Here is a 15,403-nt window from a genome sequence, read left to right on the forward strand (position 1 = left end):
CACGCCGGGTAAGCCATCCCGAGGACCAAATCCTTCCGCGAGTTGGAGCTGCCGGTGAAACGGCGCTCGCTCTCCTTGTACTACCTGCATATATATATATATATATATATATATATATATATAGACATTATCTGCATCCAGCCCATGTTATTGTTCGGCTGTGTTCCTCGTGTTGATGCTCCGCACAGGCAAACTTTTTTGACAAATTTCAGCAAACACCTAAGCTGCTGTTGAAAGAGACAACTTATGTGCATTTGGTGTGTACCCCTCTCAATCAGCCTAGCTAGTGTGGCGGGTTAATTATTTGAAATGTGCCATTACTGCTTACCAACTTATTCCCAAATCTCCGAAGATGTGCTTATTGCTGTCAGATGTTGTTGATGTCGGTTATTGTTGTTGTAGTGTTGGTGTGTGTTGTGTTGCCGCGCGTATTGCTACTGATGTCTTTACCTTGCTAGGTGTTGTGTTGTGTTGTGTTGCCGTGCCTTGGCGTGTGCTGTGATTGTCTTAGCTTTGCTGGGGTAGCACGGCTTTCAAGCTCTGTTTCCCTCATAAACCGAACCAATCTTTTTTTATTGATCAATAAAATGCAGCGTCATCTACCATTGTGTTAAAGGAAATGTGGTTAACGAGCAAAATCTCCTTTTCCGACGTAAGCCTTCGAGATGCCAAATCTTCTGATATAGAGATAATTTGATTTATACGATGTCCTCCAGCGAGCTCCGCTGGGCCGACGTCGCTGGCATCGCGCTCGCACACCAGTCTGATCTCGCCGACTCCCGGCGATGCAAGCGAACCGATCGCTCTACTGGGGTCTCAAGGGCTGGGAGCGCATGGTGGAGCTCAACACGGTGACCATGGAGTTCTCAGTGCTGGAGCTCCCGCCTTTCACCCGGCAGTTCAGCTTCGACGTCATTGAGAAGCATAGACAAAACGGCGCCGGTCGGCTCTACCTTCTCGCCATGCGCGGCTCATGCATCGAGGTTTGGGGCGGTTGGGAGGATGGCAGCGGCGGCGGTCTGACGTGGACCCTTGTGGAGAAGTCTGTGAGGTTCCAAAGGGCGATGGCGGCGATGATCGGTTCGGAGCATTTTTACCGGTGTGGGCTGGATGTCATTGGGGTCGTTGCCGGCGTCCTATTCTTGCGCAATGGGGATCGACTACTCTCCATTGATCTGGAAACTATGAAGCTGTCGATGGTGTCGCATAATGATAAATGCCCGTTGGCGCTGATTTTCCCTTACACGATAGCGTGTCCGCCTTCGTTCTTGAACCCTAGTGAAGAAAGTGCCTGGTAATTAAGATGGTAACCCATGATGCTTTATACTGCAAAACTTTCTTCTTTTGCTTCTGGAGTGAAATCTTCTGATATGCTGAACACCCTGCAGAATTGTGAGGCTACACTTCAGTTTATGATGATGAGATTCTGTGACAGAGGTAACGGAAAGGAAGAAATTCGATTGTCCATATGAATTCCGGGAGGATGATCGGAGCGCAACTAGTCCAGCTGTGCTTACATATTTGAGCCTCGTATGACGCAGTTGTTCAGTCTTCAGTTCTTAGTTGTTGTTATGCTCAGCCAATCTGAAAGACCAGAAAGACAAGTGATATGAACTGGTTTTGTATCCGCCCACTTTCCTTTGTTATCTTCAACTCTTTCTCGATGTGTATGGTCACTCTCTTATTCAACTGCATACTCTGGTAAATGTAGCATTTAGCATCTATGTCTTTACCCCTGCTCATCTATGTCCGTGACCATTCTACAATTTCTTTGTTATCTTCAATTTCTGATTTCTTTACCCCTGCTCATCTATGTCTTCGCATTAGTTGCTTAACATGCAGTTGGTGTGATACAGTTCTGGTTGGCATGAACAATGGGTGCTGTGATTGTGTCAAAGGTTGGTAATAGTTTATCAGTTGATATTAGCGCCATTTTTTATCTAACTTCTAAAGAAATTTTGAGATGAACCACGGATGGAAACTGCAGCCTCGGGTTTTGGGGCTTTTTCTTCAGTTTATTTGGGTGAAAGGTTTTGCATAAACTCCGATTTACAGAGACATGATATCCTTGTCTTTAAGTCATGTTGTATATGGACTTGAAGAGGGTGACAACAATAACATGTCTAAAAGTCTGATGTTCATATGTGCCCACCCATTCTATTCTAGTGTTAAGAAATCTAGTTGTGTGTCCATGAATCGACTGGGCTGGCATTCTGCATTATCTGACTCAACAGATGAGCCATGTTTGCAATTATGCATATTTTTAAAATTATGAATCCACCCAATACAACCTCCATGGGAAACAAGTATACATTGCAGTGGAAACACCTAGACTAGGAGTTGAGGAAGATCACATACCTACTCATGCAAAATTTTACTTGTCTACCCAAAACCCAAGTAAGCAGACATACGAAGCCACCAACAACAAAGGGCTTCCCATTCGCAGACCGTGCTTCGTACCCTGCAAACAATGTGGTACTGAACTGCACCAAATAAAATGATAGGATATTTCTCTGTTCGGTTTCTAGCAAAATGGAAATTGCACAGCCTTGAAGACATCGATTTCAATGTGAATGCAGCAAGGAACAACTGCAACTGAAACAAACCGAAGAAAAATCTCCAAACAAGCTCAGAGTTCACAAAATCCAGAGTAGAAGATAAACAAGATCAGAGACCTGTATGAAGAAGAAAAAAAACTAGGAAATGAGCAACGCACCCAATGTCTGTTGTACACAACTAGAAGAGCATCAACTCTGACCAAGTAGGTATATGAACTAAGCTGCGTTCCTGACGATAATATTTGCTCGTAAACTCAAATAAATTCACAATGATGATGGCGGTGGTGGTGCTGTTGACGACTTTGTTGCCTCATTGACTTGCTGGTGACCTTTTCCAGCAGCCTTCTCATCCAAGACACCCTTCAGCCCTTCTTGATAGGTCTCCACGTAGTTCTTCACCGCACTCGTGTATGCCGAGGCACGGCCCATGTATATGCGATGCAGCGCAGGCTTCAGGGCCTCTGCCCCACCCCTCGCTGCCACCACAAGATCCTCAAGCATGGTAGGCTCACTTGCAGTCTTCCCCTCCTCGGTGATGTTGGGGTCAGGTTCCTCTTTGAGCTTGTAATCATTTGGCCTGAGCTCAGGACCGATGTCCCTGACCCAGGAAGCGACATAGAGCCTGGTTGCCTCCTTGAGGATGCACCATTTCTCATTCAGTGAGAGCTTAGGACGCCTCTTGGTGCCCGGAGGGTCTGGCAGAGAAGACGGGAACGCAATCTCTCTGAGATCATACCGCACGTAATCGTACAGCTTCCTGCATACGCCTCTGAACTTCATCCTGATTGGTACTAGGACAGCCTCTTTATGTTGTTTCGATGATGGATTAACCTGCGTCATGGTAAAAGTAAAGTCAGAAGTGCCCTTCATATACTGCTTTCACAATTTTATTCCAAATTCCTAACACAAGGCGGGTTTAAAAAATACAGGACGAATGTATGAAATGTAATCTTGATTCAGAATGTACTTGTGAGCGCAACAAGTGTGGTAGCAAATCATTTTTAGAGCTGAACAGGCAAGGAGAACAAACTGCAAATACTCGAACCACCCAGGGCGCATATGCTCATCTCAGAAGCATTTAAGCAAACACCTTGCCTGCAGAAGGAAACAAGGATGCTGCTGCAGCTCACGCGGCCTGTCACCTCTCTGTGGCTCGCCGTCGGACTTCAGCCGCTCCGGGAAATAGGGGCGGATACGCGGTAACGTGAGCAGGGGCGGTGCGACAAGCGGCGGCTGACTGCCGAGTTCCGTGTCTTCGCTGGGATATTTTGTACACTCAGTTGACACCGCGGGAGATGAGGAGTGTATCAAACAGATAGAACACACGAGTGAACGTTCGCTAGCTAGTCGCTACACACGATATGGCAGTGGCAGGCACCACAATGCGAGCGTGGATCCAATTTAATAGTAGATTATGTTGAAAGCATCTCCACCGACCACCGGTAGCCCTCAAATAGGCGCCGGTAGGAGCGCCGTCACTGCCATATGAGGTGCCGGCATAACATCTTCTATTTGGGAATGCTGCTTCCACACCGGCGCCCCCCATACGCTAGCCCCGATAGAAATTTAAAATGATAATTAAAAACAGAAATTCATACGGAATTTATACAAAAGTAACTCAATTTAAACATAACTAAAACTTAAACTTAATCCCGATCTACTGGCCGTCGGTTGGGGCGCTCGATGGCCCTGCCTCGTCGTCATTCTTTGCCTTTGCCGTCTGCGTCCGTGCCCGCTTCTCGTCCCTTGCTTCGCGCACCTGGCGGTGGAGCAGGTTGGTCGGCGTCGCAGGAGCTTGCCGGCGGCGCTGTCCCCGCGCTTCTAGCCTTTCCCGAGAGGCTTCGATCTTGGCGCGCCTCGCCTGCTCACGGGCGAACGCCTTGTAGTGGCGATGAGCGTTGAGCTCTGCGAGCTTTTGTCGCTCCGCCTCCATGAGGAGGCGTCCCGCCTCCTCCGTGGCCGCTCGCTGACGCGAGATCTCGAGGGCGTGCTCGAGGTTCGCGTCGTTGATGAACTCCCGCTCCTCCTCCTTCAACCGTTGATAGCGTTGCGCGTTCTGCGATGCGAGGATCGCCGCCTGCTCCGGGTGGGCGGGGGCCTGCGGCGGCTCGCCCCACTGCGCCGCCTCCTCCGTCGCCTCTGCGACGTAGGCCTCATGCCACGTCTACGACGTAGGCCTCATGCCACGCCGCGAACCATGGGTCCTCGTTCTCATCGGAGTTGTACTCCGCGTCGGGTTGCGGCTCCGGCTGCGACTGCGGTGGTGGGGGAGGCAGCGCGCGGTCGTTGAGGCCAAGCATGGAGTAGGTGGTCTTCAGACGGCGTGGCATTTTGAGGTGGAGAGAAGAGAATGGAGCGGCGACGGTGGTGGAGATGAGAGGATAGCACCGCGGTGGTGGACGGCGTACGCACTATATAGTGGTGGCAACTACCTGCATTTACGGCGGCGAAGGCGACTGGACGCCGCGTGGCCAGTCGCTGCCCACGTGGCCACCTCGGTTTCCGCGCGGGAGACCATTAAACGCCGATGACCAACCTTCTCGCGTCGCGGCCGATGCGAACCGTCGCGTCCTCTCACTGACAAGGCGCCCCCACCCGCGAAAACCGTCGTGCCGCGAGGCGCCGGCGGGCCCGATTCGCGCCCTACGCGAAGGGGGTGGCACGGGAATGCCGGCGATTCTATTGGGCTCGAAAACTAGCACGCGCCGTTTGGAGCGCACCGGTGCGAGCCCAAAAACGACGTCGGCTTCTAAATCGCTATCGGGGCCGCTATCAGGGCCGCCGGTGGAGATGCTCTAACTAGGTTGAGCAGGCCCGGCGGCACGCGCACCGAGGAAGTACTAGTAAGCTGAATAGAGACGTATCTATTTTAAATTATGCCAACAACATGCAGGTGTGGTAGGATCCAAGAAATAAACAACATAAAAAAGGTTTAGAAGTGTCAACACCCGGATTTTTAATTCTAGATGTCTGTTATGCCATACATCGCAATCCCAGGAATATTGTTTTTGCGAGACATAACAGTTGATATCACAGAACATCATTCATTACAAAGCATAATCGTCTTACAATAAGGGATCACATGATCCAGTCTTACAACAAGGGTTGATCTAATGATCAATTACAAAACATATAGCGGAAGAAACGTAGTAGCGGTCCATCTGTTCCACAGGCAACACTTGACGTCAGGACGTAGTCCTAGTTATCATAAACGTCCTGCTATCCATCTTCCTGATACTGGTGCTCTTCTTCATAGTCTGGCCATTTGAATAACCAGGGATACAACCATGAGTACTTTAAAGTACTCGCAAATCAATACTAATGTAAGTACCGGTAGCTCTAATCAGGGTTCTAAGCTCTAGGTTTATTTGCATAAAGCCAGTTTTATTTTATAAGCACTTAGTAATAAAAGACTCTGTATTTGTCTAACTAAACTCAAGTGGGAACATTAGTGTCATTCCCACAACTCTGTTGTGATCAAGTCAAATTCACCTTTCAAGTCACCATTTATTTTTAGAAAACATATGACAACGGAACAGTATGGCCATCCAACCGTCCATGACCGCGGACACGGCTATTTGAATAGGTTTACACTCTGCAGAGGTTGTACACTTGTGCCACAACTTTTGATTACATCCGTCAGGGATAGCCCTGAATAATCATACTCAGTATGCGTATCATCAACCATTAACTTTTCACTTACATACCCTAGTATAGGCACCTCCCCTATGAGCTTGGTCTCCCAGTGATAGCAATCTGCCATCCTAAGAACTGCACAGGGCTTGGGTAAGACATTCACCTCACGTCATTTCACCTTTCACGGAGGCAGCCTCGGCATAACCCCTATGACGCTTGTTAGAGGGAACCCATACTAAAGTGCATAAATTTCCAGTTAAGCCCTACCCATAATCAGGTATTGTGGGGGTACTTTAAAATTGGAATGGTACCGCATCCGAACCCAATCATCAGTTTTTGGTCAAAATCACCATGTCATTCAATGTCACCTTCACCTTCAAAACTTTCAATAGAATGACTCATCATTCTAAGGTTTTCAAAGTCATTTCATTCACCTGTTCCCATCTAGAGTAGTCAATTTTAGTTTTAGCACTAGCAACTAATCAGGAGGGGTGCTAGCTAACTTGCAGCTATCTAGGCTAAGTTTGATGCTCTAGTAGCACTCCATATTCAGACCAAAGTTAACTATAAAAGTAAGCCTTGATAACCAAAGTAAAAGCTTTGCAAGATAAAAACTTGGGCTTAGAAAGTAAAATCCTTAAACACAAAATAATATTGCAATGGTGCCTTGCTCAAGTAGAGCTTGCATTAGGGTAGCTTGCAAGAGTATAGCTTGCCTTGATTGGTACAGTGATCAAAGTTTTCCTCCTCTTCTTCGTAGAAGACCTCCTCCTCCTCGTAGCCTTCGGTACTAGCGTCTATAAATGGATACGAGGTATACAATCACCAAACAAGACTTAAGTACCAAACAATCAAGTGGCTCACACAAGCTAATCTATCAACACACCATTTTTAATATTGTAGTTGGCTTTTTTTTTCTTTTTAAGAAAAATAATTTCCTCTCATTGAAATATTTACTAGGGTTTCTATTTATTTCCTTTGAAGAATAATTTCCTCTCATTGAACATTACTAAGATTTAATATCCTCAAATAATAAATATGAGATCATGTTGACCAAAGTCACCACTTCATATTTATCCATTTGGGAAAGTGATTTAAATGAGATACTACATCCCATGCAAGTTAAACACTACTATGGAAATAATTTAATATAACTTAAGTAAGCAAATATGAGGTTCTATAGACTAAGGTCATTACCTCATATTGAATTACTTGGGACATTGATTTAAATGAGAGGATACCTCTCATAATATTCAATTAATAAATTGGGGTAATTTAAATGGACTAGAAATGGCCACATAGCCATTATTCTACTCTAGCCCATGATCATATGAAACAACCATGTCATCTTTTTACATATTCAGATAGATAATATGAAATGTGATTTTTGAGAGTTGGAATCAACTCAAAATAATTTATGGTTGATTTTTGATAAATGTTTGAATTTTGAAAAGGTACTGCCTTGTTATTTTTATTGCAAGTGATCTATTTTGATAGATGGGGTTGGCTAGATCTTTTCATAAGCTTTCCAGAGATATTTAATACATCAATTTTGGCTCAGTAGATATTTTTCTATTTAATTTTAAAGTGGGCAGCTGTATTGAATTTAGTTTAAAAGAATTAAATCGAGTTTGAATTAAACGGGCGCGCGGGAAACTAAACGGGCCATAGGGGGGGGGGGTTAGCAGGCCGGCCCATCAGTGCGTCTCGCGCAGCAGGCCGCCTGACAGCGGGTCCCGCCTATCAGCAACTAATAAACACCGAAACGGTATGGATCAAAGGGTGCCGTAGGATTAGACGAAGATCTAACGGCTGACGCTTGTCGTCGTCGATGACGAGCACAACCCTACTGGCGGCGAGCACTAGAGGGTGGGTCGGCTCACCGGAGGTCCGACGATGGTCGGCGAGGCTTGCAGAGGTCGTGGAAGACGACGGCGATGCTCCTGGTACAAGCGGCGGCTCCAGGGGTGGCTCCTAGCTTCGGCTTCGTCTGCGACAGCTCCGCGGCACTCTGGCGAGCAATTGGTGGGCTACGGGCAAAATTTAGGCGGGGAATGCTCGAGGAGGGGTTGTGAGAGGAGAGGAGGCGATTGGTGTGGAGAATGAGGTGATGGGGTTCGTAGCATAGAAAACAAAAATTTTCCTACCGCAAGACGAATAAAACCAATAGATCTAATCTATGGAACACCCAAGATCTAATCTACAAGATCGAAGCAACGAGATGGAGATGAGACTAACCCTCGAAGATTCCAAAGCCTACGAGATTAATCTCGTTGTTGATGTAGACGATCGTCCCCGGTGCTGCAATCCGGCGGCACTTCCGTACTCGGTCGCGCGTACGGTGTCGATGAAGCTCCTTCCTCTCCCGTTCCAGCGGGCAGCGGAGGTGTGGTAGATCTCCTCCAAAGTCCAAGCAGCACGACGGCGTGGTGGTGGAGGTGGAGGAAGAAAACTGCAGGGCTTCGCCTAAGCCGGAGCAGCGTATGGTGGAGGGAGAGGCGGCCAGAGGAGGAGGTAATGGATGGGGGGTGTGGCCGGCCACCCCCTCCCCTCTTTATATAGGTGGGGGGTCGGCCTAGGGTTTCCCCTAGGGCCCACCTACCGCCTTTGGCCGGCCACATGGGGGGGCAAACTCCCCCCAAGTTTTCCCCTTTATCTCCTAATTTAAACCATTTATTTTAGGAGATAGATCTTATCTCTAGATTTAAACCATTTAAACTAGAGATAGATCTTATCTCTAAGGGGGGGCCGGCCTAGGCCCACATGTCATGGTGGGTAGGACCCACTATGCCATGTGGCGCCTATGTGGCCTCTCCCGGGGTGGTGGGCCCACTGGTGGCCCTCTAGAACCTTCTAGAAGCTCCGGTCAAAATACCGGACTTTTTCCCGAACCCCGGAAATTGACTTCCCATATATGAATCTTATTCTCCGGACAATTCCGGACGTCCTCGTGATGTCCTGGATCCCATCCGAGACTCCGAACTAACTTCGTCTCCATACCATATTCAAATCTACTTATGCGACATCGAACCTTAAGCGCGTCACCCTACGGTTCGCGAACTATGCAGACATGGTCGAGACTCCTCTCCGAGCAATAACCAACAGCGGGATCTGGAGATCCATATTGGCTCCCACATATTCAACGATGACTTAGTGATCGATTGAACCATTTACATACGATGCCAATTCCCTTTGTCACACGATATTCTACTTGTCCGAGGTTTGATCATCGGTATCATCATACCTTGTTCAACCTCGTTACCGACAAGTACTCTTTACTCGTACCACGGTATGTCATCTCTCATGATCCAATCATGTGCTTGCAAGCTATTCAGACGACATTCCACCGAGAGGGCCCAGAGTATATCTATCCGTCATCGGGATGGACAAATCCCACTATTGATCCATATGCCTCAACTCACACTTTCCAAATACTTAATCCCATCTTTATAACCACCCATTTACGCAATGGCGTTTGATGTAATCAAAGTACCCTTCCGGTGTAAGTGATTTACATGATCTCATGGTAGAAGGACTAAGGCAACTATGTATTGAAAACTTATAGCAAAATGAACTTAATGACTTGATCTTATGCTACGCTCATTTGGGTGTGTGTCCATTATATCATTCAACTAATGACATAACCTTGTTATTAATAACATCCAATGTTCATGATCACGAAACCATGATCATCCATTAATCAACAAGCTAGTTATACAAGAGGCTTACTAGGGACTCCTTGTTGTTTACATAACACACATGTATCAATGTTTCGGTTAATACAATTATAGCATGGTATGCAAACATTTATCATAAACACAAAGATATTATAATAACCATTTTATTATTGCCTCTTGGGCATATCTCCAACATGAGGGCCGGGGTGTGCTCTATTTATAGCGGCGACGAGGTGCCGAGGCGCACGGGCAGATCGACCATGGCGATGATGCTACAGGGGCGGAGAGGCGTGGGCGATGATGCAGCGTTGTTCTCTACGTCACGGCGATCACGACGCGCTTGATTGCACAGTAAATGGTGGTCCGACGAGATGGGGAGCGTGACGGGAGCTGGCGGTACCGTGGCGGAAGTCGTCGACGTTGGCGACATCGATAGGGCAGGGGAGCGAGAGAGGAGGTATCTGGCGGCTAGTTGGTGTCGTGGCGATGCTACTGGCGAGCGCTGAAGGCGAGGTGAGCGCGGAGTCAACGGGGCGTCGACGTGCTCTGGCGCGCTCTGGCGTGCACACGTCGGCGTCCTGGCACGCTCTAGCCGTCACGGGCATGTCCTGTCCTGGCCAGTGCCGCGCTCTCCTTGGCCAATGGCGTGCATGAGCATGACCAGGGGAGTGAGGGGAGTGTCTAGTGTTGGAGATATGCCCAAGAGGCAATAATAAAATGGTTATTATAATATATCTTTGTGTTTATGATAATGTTTACATACCATGCTATAATTGTATTAACCGAAACATTGATACATGTGTGTTATGTGAACAACAAGGAGTCCCTAGTAAGCCTCTTGTATAACTAGCTTGTTGATTAATAGATGATCATGGTTTCGTGATCATGAACATTGGATGTTATTAATAACAAGGTTATGTCATTATATGAATGATGTAATGGACACACCCAATTAAGCGTAGCATAAGATCACGTCATTTAGTTATTTGCTATAAGCTTTCGATACATAGTTACCTAATCTTTTCGACCATGAGATCATGTAAATCACTTATGCCAGAAAGGTACTTTGATTACATCAAACGCCACTGCGTAAATGGAGGTGGGATTAAGTATCCGGAAAGTATGAGTTGAGGCATATGGATCAATGATGCGTGTAGTTGACACGTCCGTTGGGAACCCCAAGAGGAAGGTGTGATGCGCACAGCGGCAAGTTTCCCTCAGTTAGAAACCAAGGTTTAATCGAACCAGTAGGAGTCAAGAAGCACGTTGAAGGTTGATGGCGGCGGGATGTAGTGCGGCGCAACACCGGAGATTCCGGCGCCAACGTGGAACCTGCACAACACAACCAAAGTACTTTGCCCCAACGAAACAGAGTGAGGTTGTCAATCTCACCGGCTTGCTGTAACAAAGGATTAACCGTATTGTGTGGAAGATGATTGTTTGCGAGAAAACGAGTAAAACAAGTATTGCAGCAGATTTGTATTTCGAGTATTAAAAGAATGGACCGGGGTCCACAGTTCACTAGAGGTGTCTCTCCCATAAGATAAAAGCATGTTGGGTGAACAAATTACAGTCGGGCAATTGACAAATAGAGAGGGCATAACAATGCACATACATGACATGATAAGTATAGTGAGATTTAATTGGGCATTACGACAAAGTACATAGACCGCCATCCAACTGCATCTATGCCTAAAAAGTCCACCTTCGAGGTTATCATCCGAACCCCTCCAGGTATTAAGTTGCAAAGCAACGAGACAATTGCATTAAGTATGGTGCGTAATATAATCGACAACTACATCCTCGGACATAGCGCCAATGTTTTATCCCTAGTGGCAACAGCACAACACAACCTTAGAACTTTCGTCACTCGTCCCGGTGTCAATGCGGGCATGAACCCACTATCGAGCATAAGTACTCCCTCTTGGAGTTAAAAGTAAAAACTTGGCCGAGCCTCTACTAGAAACGGAGAGCATGCAAGATCATAAACAACACATGTATAATAACTTGATAATTAACATGACATGGTATTCTCTATCCATCGGATCCCGACAAACACAACATATAGAATTACATATAGATGATCTTGATCATGTTAGGCAGCTCACAAGATCTAACAATGAAGCACAATGAGGAGAAGACAACCATCTAGCTACTGCTATGGACCCATAGTCCGGGGGTGAACTACTCACTCATCACTCCGGAGGCGACCATGGCGGTGTAGAGTCCTCCGGGAGATGAATCCCCTCTCCGGCAGGGTGCCGGAGGAGATCTCCAGGATCCCCCGAGATGGGATCGGCGGCGGCGGCATCTCAGTAAGGTTTTCCGTATCGTGGTTTTTTTCCTCAGGGGTTTCGCGACGGAGGCTTTAAGTAGGCGGAAGGGCAGAGTCGGGGGCCAGACGAGGGGCCCACACCACAGGGCGGCGCGGGCCCCCCCTTGGCCGCGCCGCCATGTGGTTTGGCCACCTCGTGGCCCCACTTCGTATGTTCTTCGGTCTTCCGGAAGCTCCGTGGAAAAATAGGCCCCCGGGTCTTTGTTTCGTCCAATTCGAGAATATTTCGTTACTAGGATTTCTGAAACCAAAAACAGCAGAAAACGAGAACCGGCACTTCGGCATCTTGTTAATAGGTTAGTTCCGGAAAATGCACGAATATGACATAAAGTGTGCATAAAACATGTAGGTATCATCAATAATATGGCATAGAACATAAGAAATTATCGATACGTCGGAGACGTATCAAGCATCCCCAAGCTTAGTTCGCTCGTCCCGAGCAGGTAAAACGATAACAAAGATAATTTCGAAGTGATATGCCATCATAACCTTGATCATACTATTTGTAAACATATGTAGTGGATGCAGCGATCAAAACAATGGTGATGACATGAGTAAACAAGTGAATCATATAGCAAAGTCTTTTCATGAATAGTACTTCAAGACAAGTATTAATAAGTCTTGCATAAGAGTTAACTCATAAAGCAATAAATCAAAGTAAAGGCATTGAAGCAACACAAAGGAAGATTAAGTTTCAGCGGTTGCTTTCAACTTGTAACATGTATATCTCATGGATATTAGTCAACATAGAGTAATATAACAAGTACAATATGCAAGTATGTAGGAATCAATGCAGTGTTCACACAAGTGTTTGCTTCTTGAGGTGGAGAGAAATAGGTGAACTGACTCAACATAAAAGTAAAGAGAATGGTCCTTCAAAGAGGAAAGCATCGATTGCTATATTTGTGCTAGAGCTTTTATTTTGAAAACATGAAACAATTTTGTCAACGGTAGTAATAAAGCATATGAGTTATGTACATTATATCTTACAAGTTGCAAGTCTCATGCATAGTATACTAATAGTGCCCGCACCTTGTCCTAATTAACTTGGACTACCGGATCTTTGCAATGCACATGTTTTGACCAAGTGTCACAATGGGGTACCTCCATGCCGCCTCGTACAAAGGTCTAAGGAGAAAGCTCGCATTTTGGATTTCTCGCTTTTGATTATTCTCAACTTAGACATCCATACCGGGACAACATGGACAACAGATAATGGACTCCTCTTTAATGCATAAGCATGTGTCAACAATTATTATTCTCATATGAGATTGAGGATATATGTCCAAACTGAAACTTCCACGATGAATCATGGCTTTAGTTAGCGGCCCAAAGTTCTTCTCTAACAATATGCATGCTCCAACCATGAAGGTGGTAGATCTCTCTTGCTTCAGACAAGACGGACATGCATAGCAACTCACATGATATCCAACAAAGAATAGTTGATGGCGTCCCAGAAACATGGTTATCGCTCAACAAGCAACTTAATAAGAGATAAAGTGCATAGGTACATATTCAATACCACAATAGTTTTTAAGCTATTTGTCCCATGAGCTATATATTGCAAAGGTGAATGATGGAATTTTAAAGGTAGCACTCAAGCAATTTACTTTGGAATGGCGGATAAATACCATGTAGTAGGTAGGTATGGTGGACACAAATGGCATAGTGGTTGGCTCAAGTATTTTGGATGCATGAGAAGTATTCCCTCTCGATACAAGGTTTAGGCTAGCAAGGTTATTTGAAACAAACACAAGGATGAACGGTACAGCAAAACTCACATAAAAGACATATGGTAAACATTATAAGACTCCATACCGTCTTCCTTTTTGTTCAAAACTCAATACTAGATGTTATCTAGACTCTAGAGAAACCAAATATGCAAACCAAATTAGCAAGCTCTAAGTATTTCTTCATTAATGGGTGCAAAGTATATGATGCAAGAGCTTAAACATGAGCACAACAATTGCCAAGTATCAAATTATCCAAGACATTTTAGAGTTACTACATGTATCATTTTCCAATTCCAACCATATAACAATTTAACGAAGAAGAACTTCGCCATGAATACTATGAGTAGAGCCTAAGGACATATTTGTCCATATGCAACAGCGGAGCGTGTCTCTCTCCCATAAAGTGAATGCTAGGATCCATTTTATTCAAACAAAACAAAAAAAACAAAAAAAAACCGACGCTCCAAGCAAAGTACATAAGATGTGGCGGAATAAAAATATAGTTTCAGGGGAGGAACCTGATAATGTTGTCGATGAAGAAGGGGATGCCTTGGGAATCCCCAAGCTTAGACGCTTGAGTCTTCTTAGAATATGCAGGGGTGAACCACCGGGGCATCCCCAAGCTTAGAGCTTTCACTCTCCTTGATCATATTGCATCATACTCCTCTCTTGATCCTTGAAAACTTCCTCCACACCAAACTCGAAACAACTCATTAGAGGGTTAGTGCATAATAAAAATTCACATGTTCAGAGGTGACACAATCATTTTTAACACTTCTGGACATTGCATAAAGCTACTGGACATTAGTGGATCAAAGAAATTCATCCAACATAGCAAAAGAGGCAATGCGAAATAAAAGACAGAATCTGTCAAAACAGAACAGTCCGTAAAGATGGATTTTATTAGGCCACCAGAATTGCTCAAACGAAAATGCTCAAATTGAATGAAAGTTGCGTACATATCCGAGGATCATGCTCGTAAATTGGCGTAATTTTCTGAGCTACCTACAGGGAGATAGACCCAGATTCGTGACAGCAAAGAAATCTGGAACTGCGCAGTAATCCAAATCTAGTACTTACTTTTCTATCAAAGACTTTAGTTGGCACAACAAAACATAAAACTAAGATAAGGAGAGGTTGCTACAGTAGTAAACAACTTCCAAGACACAAATATAAAACAAAAATACTGGAGTAAAAACATGGGTTGTCTCCCATAAGCGCTTTTCTTTAACGCCTTTCGCCTAGGCGCAGAAAGTGTAACTCAAGTAACATCGAAGGGTGGTGCACCTACAGCGGGGTTTGGAGTTTTCTCAACCATGCATAGTATATTAGATACATAAGTTTCAGTGTCTCCCTTTTCATTAGTCTTGGGCTTGCTACTCTCATCAAACAAATTTTCGAGAACAAGCCAAGCATAGTTATGTTCTAGTGCATCATTCATAGCTAGGAGTTTACATGGTATTG

General features: G+C 45.5%; 1 protein-coding gene across 3 annotated transcripts; it reads right to left on the reverse strand.

Annotated features, from left to right (window-relative positions):
• Positions 1–2,715: 2,715 nt before the first annotated feature.
• Positions 2,716–3,701, reverse strand: LOC124706169. 3 transcript variants are annotated; one of them, XM_047237823.1, is made up of 2 exons: positions 3,649–3,701; positions 2,716–3,389 (listed from the first exon to the last, which is right to left on the reverse strand). In XM_047237823.1, the coding sequence occupies exon 2, from the start codon at positions 3,336–3,338 to the stop codon at positions 2,823–2,825; it is 516 nt and encodes a 171-aa protein (XP_047093779.1). In that variant the 5' UTR covers positions 3,339–3,389; positions 3,649–3,701; the 3' UTR covers positions 2,716–2,822. The 3 variants fall into 3 exon arrangements, with proteins under 3 accessions (XP_047093779.1, XP_047093781.1, XP_047093778.1); XM_047237825.1 differs by lacking the exon at positions 3,649–3,701 and adding an exon at positions 3,589–3,645; XM_047237822.1 differs by having other exon boundaries at positions 2,716–3,690.
• Positions 3,702–15,403: the final 11,702 nt, after the last annotated feature.

The sequence above is a fragment of the Lolium rigidum genome, chromosome 4, assembly GCF_022539505.1.
Source record: "Lolium rigidum isolate FL_2022 chromosome 4, APGP_CSIRO_Lrig_0.1, whole genome shotgun sequence".
Classification (NCBI taxonomy): Eukaryota; Viridiplantae; Streptophyta; class Magnoliopsida; order Poales; family Poaceae; genus Lolium; species Lolium rigidum.

Bases quoted from the DNA above. Each gene is read 5' to 3' on its own strand.
- LOC124706169 (XM_047237822.1), bottom strand. From the start codon at position 3,428: ATGAAGGGCACTTCTGACTTTACTTTTACCATGACGCAGGTTAATCCA.